Source organism: Diceros bicornis, chromosome 37, assembly GCF_020826845.1.
Source record: "Diceros bicornis minor isolate mBicDic1 chromosome 37, mDicBic1.mat.cur, whole genome shotgun sequence".
In the NCBI taxonomy this organism is placed as follows: domain Eukaryota; kingdom Metazoa; phylum Chordata; class Mammalia; order Perissodactyla; family Rhinocerotidae; genus Diceros; species Diceros bicornis.
In genome coordinates this window covers 27,681,689-27,695,777 of record NC_080776.1, presented here as the reverse complement: position 1 = coordinate 27,695,777, position 14,089 = coordinate 27,681,689, and the positions used below count along the sequence as shown (strand labels likewise).

At 62.9% G+C, this 14,089-nt stretch overlaps 1 protein-coding gene across 11 annotated transcripts in view; it reads left to right on the top strand.

Moving 5' to 3' along the window:
- The window catches only part of KIF1A (kinesin family member 1A), a 101,021-nt gene that overhangs the window by 44,627 nt on the left and 42,305 nt on the right, over positions 1 to 14,089 (top strand). For 9 of the 11 annotated variants that reach the window (XM_058533357.1, XM_058533355.1, XM_058533352.1 and 6 more), the window contains exons 12-24: positions 1,013 to 1,091; positions 1,554 to 1,696; positions 3,638 to 3,771; positions 5,164 to 5,243; positions 5,587 to 5,662; positions 7,945 to 8,024; positions 8,317 to 8,423; positions 9,336 to 9,419; positions 10,522 to 10,702; positions 10,825 to 10,897; positions 11,117 to 11,210; positions 12,274 to 12,422; positions 12,780 to 12,958. In XM_058533357.1, coding sequence (XP_058389340.1) covers positions 1,013 to 1,091; positions 1,554 to 1,696; positions 3,638 to 3,771; positions 5,164 to 5,243; positions 5,587 to 5,662; positions 7,945 to 8,024; positions 8,317 to 8,423; positions 9,336 to 9,419; positions 10,522 to 10,702; positions 10,825 to 10,897; positions 11,117 to 11,210; positions 12,274 to 12,422; positions 12,780 to 12,958 — 1,459 coding nt within the window. Of the gene's footprint in view, positions 1 to 1,012; positions 1,092 to 1,553; positions 1,697 to 3,559; positions 3,772 to 5,163; positions 5,244 to 5,586; positions 5,663 to 7,944; positions 8,025 to 8,316; positions 8,424 to 9,335; positions 9,420 to 10,521; positions 10,703 to 10,824; positions 10,898 to 11,116; positions 11,211 to 12,273; positions 12,423 to 12,779; positions 12,959 to 14,089 lie in introns of all 11 variants that reach the window. The other 2 variants (XM_058533354.1, XM_058533353.1) reach the window with 1 other exon arrangement.

Below are 14,089 nucleotides of genomic sequence, written 5' to 3'. Positions count from 1 at the left end.
GACACCCAGGGAGGTGAGTCTCGAGCTGACCCCGTGAACACAGACAGCTGGGGGTCTCCGGCCTTCCTCGGCTGTGTGGTTGAGGTGTGGGAGCCCTGGCTGGCTGACCTTGCACCCCAGAACCAGCCTGGCTGATCCTCAGCTTGGGCCAGCGTGAGTGCCACGTCAGGCCTCCCTGGTGGAGGAATGGGCAGATGGGAGCTCCCAGGGCAGGTGGACCCCATGGATAGAGGACAGGAGTGTCACAGGGCTGGGAAGGAGGCCCCTCCCACAGGCCAGACCCCAGGTCCAGCCCTAGGGTGGGGGCAGGGGGAGCCCCCTACAGCCCTTCTTGGGGCCGGCATGGCATTGCACCCTGAGCCCTTCATATGGTTACCTCATAGTCCGTGTGGGGGCATGGGGCCCTGAGGTCAAGCAGGAGTGGCTGTCTGTCCAAACTCCGAGCACAGACAGGCAGCAGTCCCAAGCGCTGCCGCTGATCCCAACATGACCCACTGCCTGGGATTCACTCTGTTGGGAGCCGGAGAATGATCGATTGACATCTGAAGAGAAGTTGAGCAGTTGCGTTTCTCACACAGTGCATTACCTCATACCAGGATCCATACTGCCCTGGGCCAAGAATCTGCCATTAAATATAGAGAAAAATATTCTAAATGAGACAATAAAAGTGAAAAAATTATTGAACATAAATGGTCCTTATCTTGCAGTAAATGCCATAAAACCCTCCACAACTTCCATCTTCATTGTGGAGAGGGGGAGGTCTGGCTGTTGTAAAATGACCCCAAATGTGAGAAAAACACTCTACTATGTAGAAGAAAAGTAACTGAGGTGCGCAGTGAGTGACGAAGGCCAGAACCCCCTGCTGTCTGTGTTCACCCAGTCAGCCCTGTGACTCAGTTTACCTCTCTGGGCCTCAGCCTCCCCAGCTGTAAGTGTAGGAGGGGACGGAGGGGAGAGGATGCAGCAGCAGGGCTGACCTTCCACTGGGCACAACCTAGTCTCCTTCCCACAGGCGGGAACTCGCGGACAGCGATGGTGGCAGCCCTGAGCCCCGCAGACATCAACTACGATGAGACCCTGAGCACGCTGAGGTGTGTTCTTGAGGCAGGTGGGCCCTGTTCCCCTCACCTGGCTCAAGGTGAGATTGGACCCTTCCGTGCCCAAGTCAGGAACACCAGCAAGAGAGGGCTGCCTCTTTGGGGGGCCATCTCTCCTGTGACTCCTTGAGGCTGGAAGTGGCTCTTGGGGGTGCCTGGGTCCTCATGGGCCCCGTTCCATTCCCACCACCCTTTAGGGTGCACTTTGGGGCTTCGAGTGGCCCAGGGTCCCTGTGGCACCAGACGGGGATAGCAGTGCTCATGGGCTGAGCAGTTTGCACCCACCCACCTGTTGGCCGTGGGAGCCACTGGGGGTCTTTAATTAGCAAAGGGGCACAGGTGTGTTGTAAAGGTCCCTCTGGCTGCTGGGCAGGTGTCCTGGGCCCCGGGCATGGCTCTGGGCGCCCTTGGGCCTGCCGGGTGCTGGCACAGCCCACAGCTCCCTCTGCCGCCCAGGTACGCTGACCGGGCCAAGCAGATCCGCTGTAACGCCGTCATCAACGAGGACCCCAACAACAAGCTGATCCGCGAGCTGAAGGATGAGGTGACCAGGCTGCGGGACCTGCTGTACGCCCAGGGTCTCGGGGACATCACCGACAGTGAGTGTCTGTGCCCACCTATCCTGGGCAGGGCAGGGGGCTGCAGGTCCCCAGGGACCTCTCAGGCCAGTGTGGCTTCCCTCCTGGGACCACCACTCAGGCTGGGGTGGGTCAGGCTGTCCTCTTGGCCCCTCTGGCCCGAGTCCAGTCCCTGCTCCGTGTTCCCGGGCGGAGCTGCCTCTGGGTGGGAGGCCGGAGGTTCTGATCTCAGCCTGAGCGGAACGCATGGTTTGGGTTTGGTGCTGGCCCAAGCAGGCCAAAGACGGTTTTCCTGGAAGCCATATTGGCATGCCCTGAGTGCTGGGGTTTCGGCGGTCCCTGTGTCCCTGCTGAAGACCACGGCCGTCCTTCCGGATGCCCGGCCTGCAACGGGCACGCCCCGGACCCTTCAGAGACAAACCTGTTCTTCTGTTTCTGTCTCCTCCCTCTTCCACGCCTCCCCCTTAGCCAACACTGTGCCCGGAGGACCCAAATGTGTGTATCCCCTCTGCTCTCTGTGCATCCCCGCTTCTGTCCCAGCCCAGCAGGTGCAGGGCAGCACGGGCAAGGGGTCGCGGCCTGGGGCAGGCGGGGACCCCTCCTCTGCCTCCCATCTTTCAGGGGCTGGAGGACAGCAGCCTTCTGGCTCCCAGCTGCACTGCTTGTAGATGCGGGGTCACGCTACCTTGTGAGCCCATGTTCCTAGTTCATCCCCATGTCTATATGAGAAACTGAGGCAACAGGGAGGCCGGGTGCAGCCAAGGCCTTCTCAGGCCAAAGTGGCTGAGGTCAGGCTGTCTGACCTCCCCATGCTCCCAGAGGCCTGGGAAGCTCCGAGTGTCAGCGCCTGAGGCCCAGAGAGCCGGAGGGCCCTCCGAGGTCCAGGTCGTCCACTGGCTTCTGGCTCCGGCTTCCCCTCACTGAGCTGTCCTCCAGCTGACCCCACATGCCTCAAGTCCCCTTCCCCTGAAATGCCAGGAGTCTGAATGCTGCCAGATCCTCCCAGCCCATGTTTCCTGCCAGCCTTGGGCCTGGCTCCCTGGGGCCAGGGGACGCGGGTCGGGGACTCCCGACCCAGGGGCTGCAGGGCGACCTCGGTTTCCCCAGTGCCCGTGCTGTCCTGTGTCTGCTGCCGCTCTGCTATGTGTCTGCTTCTGCCAGGAGGGGCTTGGGCACTTCCCACCCCAGGCGGTGTCGCAGCCCCAGCTCCAGGGACTTAAGGGGCCTTGAGCCCTGGGGTGGTGAGGGCTCTCTGGATGTCCCAGTGCCAGGAGACCCCGGGCCCAGAGCAGCCTCCTGGGGGTGGAGGAATGGGGGCTCCCTGGGGGGATCCCGCAGTTCACCTCTCCGCCAGGGTGCTCAGGGGTGCTGAATAGTTAGTTCGGGGGTGCATGGCGGGCCAGGCCGGGTGGTGGGTCTAGCAGTGGGTGGCCCACGGCAGAGAGGGTGAGGATGAGCATCAGGTGCCCTGGGTGCAGGGAGGCCACCAGTCGGTGACAGCAGGGGGTAGTAGACCTGCTGAAGAGGCAGGGAGATCAGGGAGGCCAGGCGGCGCCCCAGGCAGCTCAGGTGTGGAGGCTGCTAGGCCTGGCGCCCAGGCAGGGAAAGTAGAGAGGCCCCAGGCCTAGGACCGGGGCGGAGCGAGGGCGTGCCGAGGGGCTGGTGGTGCCGAGCTGCTGGGGGGCTGGGGGTGCGGGGCAGGGCGTTGGGGGGGGTGGCAGGCAGCCTCGCATGCGCTTGTCAGGCGCTGGCCCGGGCCGCGCCTCACCCGCTCCTGGGTTCTGTTTCCTGCCTTCTTCGTCCACCTCCGGCCTTTTCCCAACTTGGTTTCTCTTTTCTCTCCCCCCCGTCTGTCTGCCGCCCTCTCCACCCTTCCTCCTGTAGATGTGTCCGACCTTGAGAACAATAACCGTAACCGTGCCGGGGCCGAGCTCAGTCAAGTCCCTGACAATCTCTCCACAGTGACCAACGCCCTGGTGGGCATGAGCCCCTCATCCTCGCTTTCCGCCCTGTCCAGCCGCGCGGCCTCAGTGTCCAGCCTGCACGAGCGCATCTTGTTTGCCCCGGGCAGCGAGGAGGCCATTGAGAGGCTGAAGGTGAGGGCACGGCCAGGCAGGGGCACCAGGCCCCGGGAGATGGGGTGAGCTTAGAGAAGTGGGTGTCAGGGCCTCACCCTCCTGGGGCATCACTCTGTACAGGGGCCTAGGTGCCCAGGGCCGAGACCTCTTCTTGGGGAATGGGTGCGTTAACGGCACGAGGTGGGGCTGGGTTGGAGGCGAAGTGAGCCATGCACATGGCACAGAGTGAGTCTCCCTGCCCAGCGCCATGGGACCCCCACTTGCAGAGAAGGGCGGCGGGTGTCCTAGCGGCTCTGTGCTCCCTCCCAGGTGGTCTGTGCTTACACCAGCTGGTGAATATTCACCCATCCTCCAGCCATGGGTGCCTGCTTTCAGGTTTTCAGTTCCGTCTTGCTTCAGTGAATGACTATTGGGTGCTGAGCTGTGTGGGGTGGGGGATAAGCCCAGACCCTGGAGACTGAGGAGACTGAGGGGACAAAGGCACAGAGACCGGGCTGGGGCTGGTGTGGGGAGTGGGGCATGGGGTGACCCCAGAGCATAGGGCCCACCTGGGGTGGGGGACTCACTGGGGTTTGGGGGACCCACCTGGGATGTGGGGGGTCTACTTGGGGTTTGGGGGGCCCATTGGGATGTGGGGGATCTACCTAGGGTGTGGGGGTCCCACCTGGGATGTGGGGGATCTGCCTGGGGTGTGGGGGGCCCATTGGGATGTGGGGAATCTACCTGGGGTTTGGGGGGCCCATTGGGATGTGGGGAATCTACCTGGGGTGTGGGGGGCCCATTGGGATGTGGGGGATCCACGTGGGGTGTGGAGACATACCTGGTGTGTGAGGACCCACCCGGTGTGTGAGGACCCACCCAGTGTGTGGAACGCACTTAGTGTGTGAGGTCTACCTGGGGTGTAGGGGACCCACCTGATGTGTGGGGACTCACCTAATTTGTGGCGTCCACTTGGGGTGTGGGGGACCCTCTGGGGTGTAGGGGACACACTTGATGTGTGAGGACCCACCCAGTGTATGGAACGCACTTAGTGTGTGGGGTCTACCTGGGGTGGGGACCCACTTGGAACGTGGGGGGCCCCTTGAGGTGTGGGCTGGGAAAGCAGCATCAATGTTGGAAGTATACGGCCTCAGCTGCGGCTGACAGACCTCTGTGTCTCAGAAGCAGTGTCTCGGCATCTCTGCCTTTGTCTGTTTCTCTCCCTCCAGGTTCCTTTGCCTTGTCCTCCGTCCTCCGGGCGTGTCCATAGGAAGGACACGTGGCCTGTGAACACATTAACCTCTCAGCCCTTCACCTTGACCTTTCAGACATGGCACTGCCTTGATGGACCCGGGAATTGGGGTCTCGTCACCCCTTGCCTGGCACCCAGGCCTCTGTCTACCCTGTCACTCTGCTCTGTCTCACTCCCAGGAGACGGAGAAGATCATAGCCGAGCTCAACGAGACCTGGGAGGAGAAGCTACGGCGGACAGAAGCCATCCGGATGGAGAGGTGGGCAGTGGGGAAGCAGGACCAGCACCAAGCCCTGCGTGCCAGCCCTGGGCTCCCGCACCTGGGGGTGGCTGTGTCCCAGTGGGGGCAGACCCACCCCCTCTCACCCAGTGACCCCCGCCGTGTGTCACTGATGGCCCCATTGACCTGATCCCGGATGAGATGACCAGTCCCCTCAAATGGACGCCTTAACTCACTGACCAGATGGGACCCTGCAAGGGCATTGCCCTCAGGCCTTGTAGCCAGAGCTGCACCAGCTCCTGGGGGGCCAGTTGGTCAGCTGGGGGTGAGGCAGGTCCTGCGGCCTCTTGGGACTCGAGCTGACCCCACTCTGTCCCCCCAGGGAAGCACTGCTGGCCGAGATGGGTGTGGCCATGAGGGAGGACGGTGGCACCCTTGGTGTGTTCTCCCCCAAAAAGGTAGGAGCTGGTCTGACTCAGACAGGGCTGTGGCCCTTTGTGGGGTGTCAGCCCTTCTAGGAGGCCGGAGGGCTCCTCCTGGGAGGAGGGGGAGCAGCAGCGGGTCCAGGCTGCGGGGGCTACGTTCATGCCCAGCCAGATCTTCCCTGTATGGGAGGGTCGGCCCCACCTCCTCACGGTGGACGTGCCTGTGGCCTTGGGACATCTAGACGGGCCACTTAGCTGCCTGAGGAGTGGACTGGGCCCTTTGAGGTCGGGGCAAGACTGGGGATCCTGAAACCCTTGGGGTTGAACCCACCCTGAAGCCTGTGCCGCTCACGGGCAGGGCTTGGCTGGACCCGGAGCTGGGAGCCAGCTGCCCTTGGAGCTTAGCTCAAGTGGGGTTCTGCCGTCCCAGAGGGACCCCTTTTCTCCCACCCAGGCCTGGCTCGCTCTGTCACCTGAGGGCCCTGAAATGGAGCAGAGCATCACCCCCCTGTTCAGTAGCTCAGATGGGATGAAGCATAAGCATTTGGGAAAAAGTCTTCTGAGAGTTCTAGGACACAGAGCCCCCACGCACCCCAAAGATTCCTAGACCCTTAGAGCCCTTAGGAACTGAGCTTCAAGCTGGGAGGCCTCCCTGGAGGCAGCGGCAGTAGTCCCCTGGGGCTGGCTTCTGACCCCAGCTTAGTTGGGGGCAAAGTATTTCAGTGTTTGCCAGTCCCTAAAGCCAGCAGCACATGGAGTCCCCGGTTGTGCCATTCGGGACCCCAAAGGAAGAAGACCACAGAGCGCTGGTGCAACGGGCCGCTCCTGGGGACGGGTCAGGCTCCTCGGGCATCTTCTGCCCTGCGCACTGCCGGCTGGGGGAGCAGCTGGTGCTGAGACCCAGAGGCAGGAGGGAGGGGTGCCTGGGAGGACCTGGGCAGGGAGGGGAGCAGGCGGGGCCCTGATGGGGTCTTACTTCACATCCCTTCTGGGTAGACTTTCGGTTTTCGTCTGGAATAGAGGGTTCCCAGACTGGTTCAGACCCTGCCCCTTCCTGGAGGGGTGGGGCGTGTCCCAGGGCTGGCGGGCGGCACTGTGGGTGCGGGCTCCCTTGGGACGCTTGACACCTGGAGTCCTTTGGCTTCCTTGGTGGCAGAGGGATTTGCTGGTGGCCCTGGTCTGGACACAGCCTGGGAGTGGGAGGACAGGCCTGGGACCACTGGGGACACCTCCTCCTGAGAACACTGGTGTTTCTGGGACTCTGGGAAGCACGTGGGCCAGCTGGGTCCGCCCCACTCAGCCCAGCAGGGCGAGTACAGGCCCTTCCTGGCTGGACACCCTCCCTGCTTGGGGGAAGGGGGCAGTGGGGATGGTTTGTCCCCAGAAGGTGACCAGGTCTTCACACCTTGCACAGGGGCATGGGTGGGGCATTGTGAGATTTTAGCTTGGGGTGGGGGCGGCTTGCCCCAAGGTGCCAGGTGGGAAACTGAGGAAGCTGTTTCAGCTTCCACCATGTTGCAAGACTCTTGCCTGGGACATGGTGTGGGGTGGCATTCCTGAGCTCGGGAGGTGTCGGGGCCCAGAGAGACCCTGGGGTGAGAGCAGTGGCGGAAGTGAAGATGGGGGTGTCTGAAGCCCCAGTAGGCGGAGCCTGCAGTGGTTGCCCTGGGGACCTGGTGGGGCAGGGAGCCGAGGGCAGTGCTCAGACAGGTGCGGCTGGTGGGAAGTGGTCACTTTTGGTAGACCCGTGGACAGCAGAGGTGCGGGGGGGTCCAACCTGGGTGGTTCAGAGGGACTTCTTTCACAACCGCTCTGCTCCCCAACCCACAGGGCCCCAGCCCTGCCTGGCCAGCATCCTAATCCTTCTTGATTGGCAGATCCCACTGGACCCCTCAGCTCCTGGGTGCCCTGCTTGGAATGGGGTCCTGCAGCCCCATTTTAGGGTGGAGGAAAGGGCCTAGAGCTGGGTGCCCAGGACCCTGCATTCCGAGGGCCCTCCACAGCCTCCAAGTGGCCCCCTAAGCCCCCAAGTGTTGAGAGCTGGGCTCCCAGCCCCTCCCAAAGCCCAGCTCCCCCTGAGTGCCAAAGCCAAGCCCCCACCCAGCCTGCCGCCCAGGAGCTCTGGGCTCCCCGTCAAAGGCTTTTCCTCAAGGAGCCTTTTTCTTCACATCTGCTGTCCTCTCTGCAAGGCCAGGAGGACGCTGTGTCTAGGTGAGGCCAGGCCTAGGGCTGGTGGTGGTCTGGCACCTGGGGAGAGAGGTCAGGCGGTGGCCTGTGCTGGGCTCCTCCGCAGGATCAGTGACCTCTCTCTACAGACGCCGCATCTCGTCAACCTGAATGAGGACCCGCTGATGTCCGAGTGCCTCCTCTACTACATCAAGGACGGGATCACCAGGTGGGGGCCGGCGGGGCGGGGGGCTCGACCCACAGAGTGGCCGCCAGAGTGGGCATCTGCTGGACATCGCCACTGCCTGTGCTTGTTGCTGGAGGCGGTGCTGCCGGCCACTCTGGGCTCGTGGCTTTCCCAGGCTGGCTGCGTTTGGGAGCGTCCTCTGTGTCCCCACCCTGGGTGTTTCCTGAATGAGCCTGGCTGGGCAACCCTGGGGCTGCAGGGGGGCTGGGCGGGCCAGCAGGTGGTGTCATGGGTACGCGGGGCCCGGCGGTGCTGATGGTGCCCCGCCCCACAGAGTGGGCCGGGAGGACGCAGAGAAGCGGCAAGACATCGTTCTGAGCGGGCACTTCATCAAGGATGAGCACTGCGTCTTCCGGAGTGACTCCCGAGGGGGCAGCGAAGGTATTGCTGCCCTTCAGCCCCCACCCCAGTGCAGCTGGTTGTCAGGCCTGAGTGAGGTTTGCTGGGTCAGCCCTGGGCTGGACCCGTCATCCCTCCCAGCTCCTTGGTCAGTCCCTGGGAACCACCCCCATTAGAAAGGTGCTTTGAAGACTGGGCTGGAGGACACGGGGCCTCCCTCCCCGTGCTGGGGGCAGGTTGGGAGTGCTCATGGGCGGGAGGACGTGAGCTGTGAGGAATGAGCCCAGATCTAGGGTGAAGAGCTATTTTTAGATTGTGCTTTCCTGTTGGCTGTGGAGTGGCCATCTGTCCATTTCCCCGGCCTCCGTCCGCATCGCCTGTCCTTGGTGTGGCCCTCTCGGGGAGGCAGCCGCTGTGTCGGTGTGCTGTCACAGTGTCATGGCCCCCAGCTCAGGGCATGCTCCTGGCAGGTGTCTGGCCAGCCTCTGGGCTGCAGACTGGTGACCGAAGCCCACTGTGTGACTGGGACACCTCAGGAGGGTGGCCTTAAGCAGTGTTGGGGACACTGGCTCACCCAGAATTCTCTGTCCCCAAAGCCCACCTTCCCCTGGGCCGGAGGGCCGAAAGCCCAGAGGGGCTCCAGACTCCCAGGGACCCACCGGTCACTGTTTCCCATCCCTGCCCACCTGGAGACCCTAACAAGGCCCTGGTGGTCAGCCCAGCATGGCCTCCTTGCTCTGTGACTTTGGGCACGTGGGCCTCCCCACCAGGCGTTTTTCCTCATCTACTCAGTGGGGTGCGACCCCCCCCTCCGGCTTCTCTGAGGCAAAGGAGGAGGTGTGGGCAGCCAGGATTTGCAGGGTGGAGAGAGGCCTGCTGGGGAGCACACCCTGGTGGCCACCCAGGACGACAGCTCCTCACGGTCCTCTCTTACCCTTCCCATCTGTCCTGTAGCTGTGGTGACCCTGGAGCCCTGTGAAGGAGCAGACACCTATGTCAATGGCAAGAAAGTCACGGAGCCCAGCATCCTGCGGTCAGGTGTGGCCAGGGGTGGGACCAGGGGCAAGTGGGAGGGCGGGAGGGAGGCCCGTGTCCCACTCCCTCAGCAGGTGGACCCCCTCCTGCTCCCAGGGCTGTGGGGCATGCTGGGTGGGGCCCCTCACACAGAACTGTTCCCCTTCCTCTGTTGTTTTGGGACTGGGCCCACAGGCTGGAGGCAGATCCCAGGCTGGGAGGGGAGGCCTTGGCTTGGGGTCTCCCTCCCGGTGCCTGGGGCTGGCTGCAATTAGGGCCTGAGGGAGGGAATGACAGAGGAATTAACCAACTGAGGCAGGCCAGGGAGGACCGATCCACAAACACTGGGGCTCGTGTGGGAGGAGGGTCTGAGCTGGCTCTGCGGGCTCCAGGTTGGAGGGAAACTAGGCCGTCCAGAGACCCCCGCAGGCAGGACTGTTCTAAGACAGACAAGGCAGCGGGTGCTGCCCTGGGGGGACGCGTGTGTCCTGTAGAGGGGTAGGCCCTGGCCCTGGGTACATGCAGACCCGCCTCTGTCCTGCTTCCATCGAATGGGGAGACGGATGGGAAGGGAAGGACACTGCAGAGGTACCCTGCCAGAGGGGCCCAAGCACAGCCCTGGAGTGCATGCGGCCCCCAGACTCCAGATGTCTGCGGGAGGGAAAGAGTGCCCCAGCCATGTGTGCGGGGGTGGAATGTGGGCTGGTGTGGGGGAGGGCCTATGGCCAAGGCACCGGGACCGGAGAGGCCAGGCTGGCCCGGGAATGGCAACCGCGGGGCCATGGAAAGGATCGGGCGTTGGAGAGGCCCCAGGACTGTGTTTTGCATACATCGCTGGCTGCTGAATGGGGAGAGACCGTGGGGGTAGATGTGCAGGGAGAATGAGGAGGTCCTTCCAGGTTCTGGCCAGGGGTCAGGTGGCCAGTCGGGTGGGAGGAGTGACCTGGAGCTGAGGACCAGGTGGGGGGCTCCTGGCGTCTGGGGGCCTCTTTGGGGTGGGCAGCGCTGGGACCCTAGGGGGAGGAAGAACCTGCACCCCTCTTCCTTCTCCTGTCCTCTCTCTTATCCCTTGAGGCCACCCCGAGGCCACAGGTCCCCCAAGTCTGGCCTCGCCTCTGTCCCCCAGGAAACCGCATCATCATGGGAAAGAGCCACGTATTCCGTTTCAACCACCCTGAGCAGGCGAGGCAGGAGCGCGAGCGCACGCCCTGCGCCGAGACACCCGCTGAGCCCGTGGACTGGGCCTTTGCCCAGCGGGAGCTGCTGGAGAAGCAGGGCATCGACATGAAGCAGGAGATGGAGCAGAGGTGAGGCCTGGCTGGAGGCCACCATGGCCATCCGCGCCGTGCTTGTCCCTGCCATGCCACCTCTGCCACGCCCGCCCCTGCGCACTTGTCCCCATGGTGCTCACCTGCGTCCCTTCTTGCAGGCTCCAGGAGCTAGAGGACCAGTACCGCCGGGAGCGGGAGGAGGCCACCTACCTGCTGGAGCAGCAGAGGCTGGTGAGGGCGGCGTCCCCTGCCAGGATGCCACATGGGGGCTCTGGGGGCCGAGTCCCTGCTTCCCCAGCCTACTCTTAGCTTCCCCAGTGGTTACTACGCTGGGGCTACACCCAGGTGCAATGGGCAGGCCCTGGTGCCCACAGCGCAAGAGGCCCCAGTGGGAGGGCTGTGGAGGGGCCTGGTTTTCACGTGGAGCCACAGTGCTTGCTTCTGTGCCAGGACTACGAGAGCAAGCTGGAAGCTCTACAGAAACAGATGGACTCTAGGTACTTCCCGGAGGTGAACGAGGAGGAGGAGGAGCCGGAGGACGAAGGTGAGGGGCTCTCGCAGATGTGGAGGTGGGCAGGGCCTGGCCCTCGGGCTGGGAGGGGTCTCAGAGAAGAGGCAGCCCCAGGTCGCTCCCTCCAGGTCAACTGGTCAGCCCCTTTGCCTTGGGGTCCCTGGGCTGTCCCTCAGGGAGAGGCCTCCTCGTCCCTGGGAGGCACCCATGGAGGCACCAGGGGGAGGCTGTGCTACGGCAGGAAAGCACCTACACACACGCACACACACGAGTGTGCACACACAAGTGAGTTCTGGCAGGAGAGGCCTAGACCATGGAGCAGATGATGCTGGCGAGGGCTCATGTGCAGGCGTCCTGCCAATGGGAGGCTGGTGCTCCCCACCCCTGGATGAGCTCACTCTGCTCCTCCCCTCAGGGTCCCCTTTCTGAGCATTAGCTTGGGCGGCCCACTGGCTGACCGCTGACCTTATGCTGCTCTGGGGCCCGAGAGTGGCCTGCAAGCAGGGCAGGCGGGTGGAGTTGGACACTGGGTTCACCTCCAGCTCAGCCTCTGCTCAGCTGGGCAGCACCTTGGTGCTGATGTGACCTGGGCCTCCCCTTGTCTTGACTCATCTACCCAACAAGGCTCCTTTCCACGAGGAGAGGGTGCTGGCCAGCAGGGGTCATTGGGAGGAGGGGCCGAGCCTGGAAGCGTGGACAGGCCCTGCCTTGTGTCCTTGCTTGTCTTTCTCCCACAGGCCTAGTGGACAGAGGGTGTGTGAGCTGGGAGAGGGTGTGCGGGTCAGCCGCAGTCTGCCCTCCTACCTCCTCTCCCTCGGGTCCCCGCCCCCGCTGCCCCACATGGTCAAGGCTGTGTGGCCGTCATTGGTGCTGCCCCCATGAGCCCACGCTGAGCTTCAGCCGACTCTCAGGACGCTCATGCTCGAGGACCTGGCAGCCTCTTTGGAGCACGTGGAGACTTTTCATGTTTCCTTGTTTCTGAGTGCCCAGGACAGTTAGTGTGAAATTGGGGACCCAAGCACAGAGCCCCTGCCCCAGGCCCAGAGTGGGGGTGTCGTGGCATTTCCGGGATGACTGCATGCCCCTCTCCCCACAGTCCAGTGGACGGAGAGGGAGTGTGAGCTGGCGCTCTGGGCCTTCCGGAAGTGGAAGTGGTACCAGTTCACGTCCCTGCGGGACCTGCTGTGGGGCAACGCCATCTTCCTGAAGGAGGCCAATGCCATCAGTGTTGAGCTCAAGAAGAAGGTGGGCTCCCACCTGACTACCCACTGGCCCCTCACCTTGGAGGGAGGGCGTCATCCCATCCTAATTACAGCCGGGGCTCAGCGTTGTAATTAGGGGAGGGGTGGAGCAGCCCCTCCTGACCTGGGCCCCTAGAAGTATGGGCAGTGCGAGGGAGGCCCTGGGACTGAGTGCCCTCCCTGCTCAGGGAGCAGGCAGGTGAGCAGGTGTAGCTTCCTCTCCAGCAGCTGGCCAGAAGGTTCCGGTGAACCGTTGTGGGGCATGCAGCCAAGGTCTCCGGGAGGTGGGAAGGAGGCCCTTTCAAGGCCTTGCTCCTGCCCACCAAGGGGCTGACAAGGGGTCATCTTCCGCCTGTCACAGGTCCAGTTCCAGTTTGTCCTCCTCACGGACACACTCTACTCCCCGCTGCCGCCAGACCTGCTGCCCCCAGAGGCCGCCAAAGACCGAGAGATGCGCCCCTTCCCCCGCACCATCGTGGCAGTGGAGGTCCAGGACCAGAAGAATGGGGCTACCCACTACTGGACGCTGGAGAAACTCAGGTGTGGCAGGGGAGGGCAGCTGAGGTGGGCGGCAGGGACCCGGTCACTGCCTGGGCCCTGGGCTGAGGCCACAGAAACGGAGGTGGGTACAGGTTTCACGGGGCACACAAGTCGATGCAGCTATTTCTCCTGTTTTCATTTCTTTTAAAAATCAGAAGGAAAAAGTGAATAAGCTCCAGCCTTATCATAGAATCTGTGTTCTCCTCCACAGTGGTCAAGTTTAACAAGGTTAATGTGTTTTCATGGAGGAAGGGGCAGATGAGGAAGGTGGGGGCAGGGCCACAGCACCAGCAGGGCCAGCGGAGCACATGGGACAGGATGCCACCAGAGCCTGCCAGAGCTGGGGCTGGAGGAGCTCAGCAAAGCAGGGAGGGAGCTCCTCCACCTTGGAACCGCAGCCAAGCCCAGGGAAAGGAGGCGAGGGGGCCGCTGGGCTGGGGTGACAGGGCAGCTGGGGAGTGGCAGCCATCCCTGTGAGTAGTCTCTTTCCTACAACTCTACCTCCACGGTCCCCACATGCATGCTCTGATGTGTGCCTGGCTGTTGATTTACAAAGGTGACCCAGTGACAGCACAGACAGGCCAATGCCATTGAAGAAAAGTTGAATGTTGCTCACAGTTCCCTAGAAACGAGAGGCACGCACGCATGCAGGGCCACAGGGGGAGGCACAGGGCCGTCAGGAGGAGGCAGGAGCGAGGGGAAGGCTCCATGGGCGAGGCAGGGCAGGGTGGACAGCTAGGACAGGCTAGTGTGAATAATTCTGGCGGGCTTTGGGGCACAGGAACTGCCCCTGGTTGCGTGGTACCCGGCCCTGGGGTGCCTTAGTGATAAGTACTGGCTGGGTGTGAGAGTCAGGTAGGGGCCAGTGAGGAGTGGTCTATATGTGAAAGGTGGGCTCACCTACCAGCTGTTTACTGTCTCTAGGAAGCGCTCCCTGGGCGGGGCAGTCCCTCCCCAGCCAGCAAGGCCCCCAAAGATGTCAAAACATCGTAAAATATAGATAACAAAAAATATAATCAATACAGTCATCACTCACATGCTCATGTTATCCCCACTCACACCCCCACTCACACACACATGCACTCACTGCCCCTCCCCATCCTCCAGGGCTGGAGAGGCTACCATTTGACT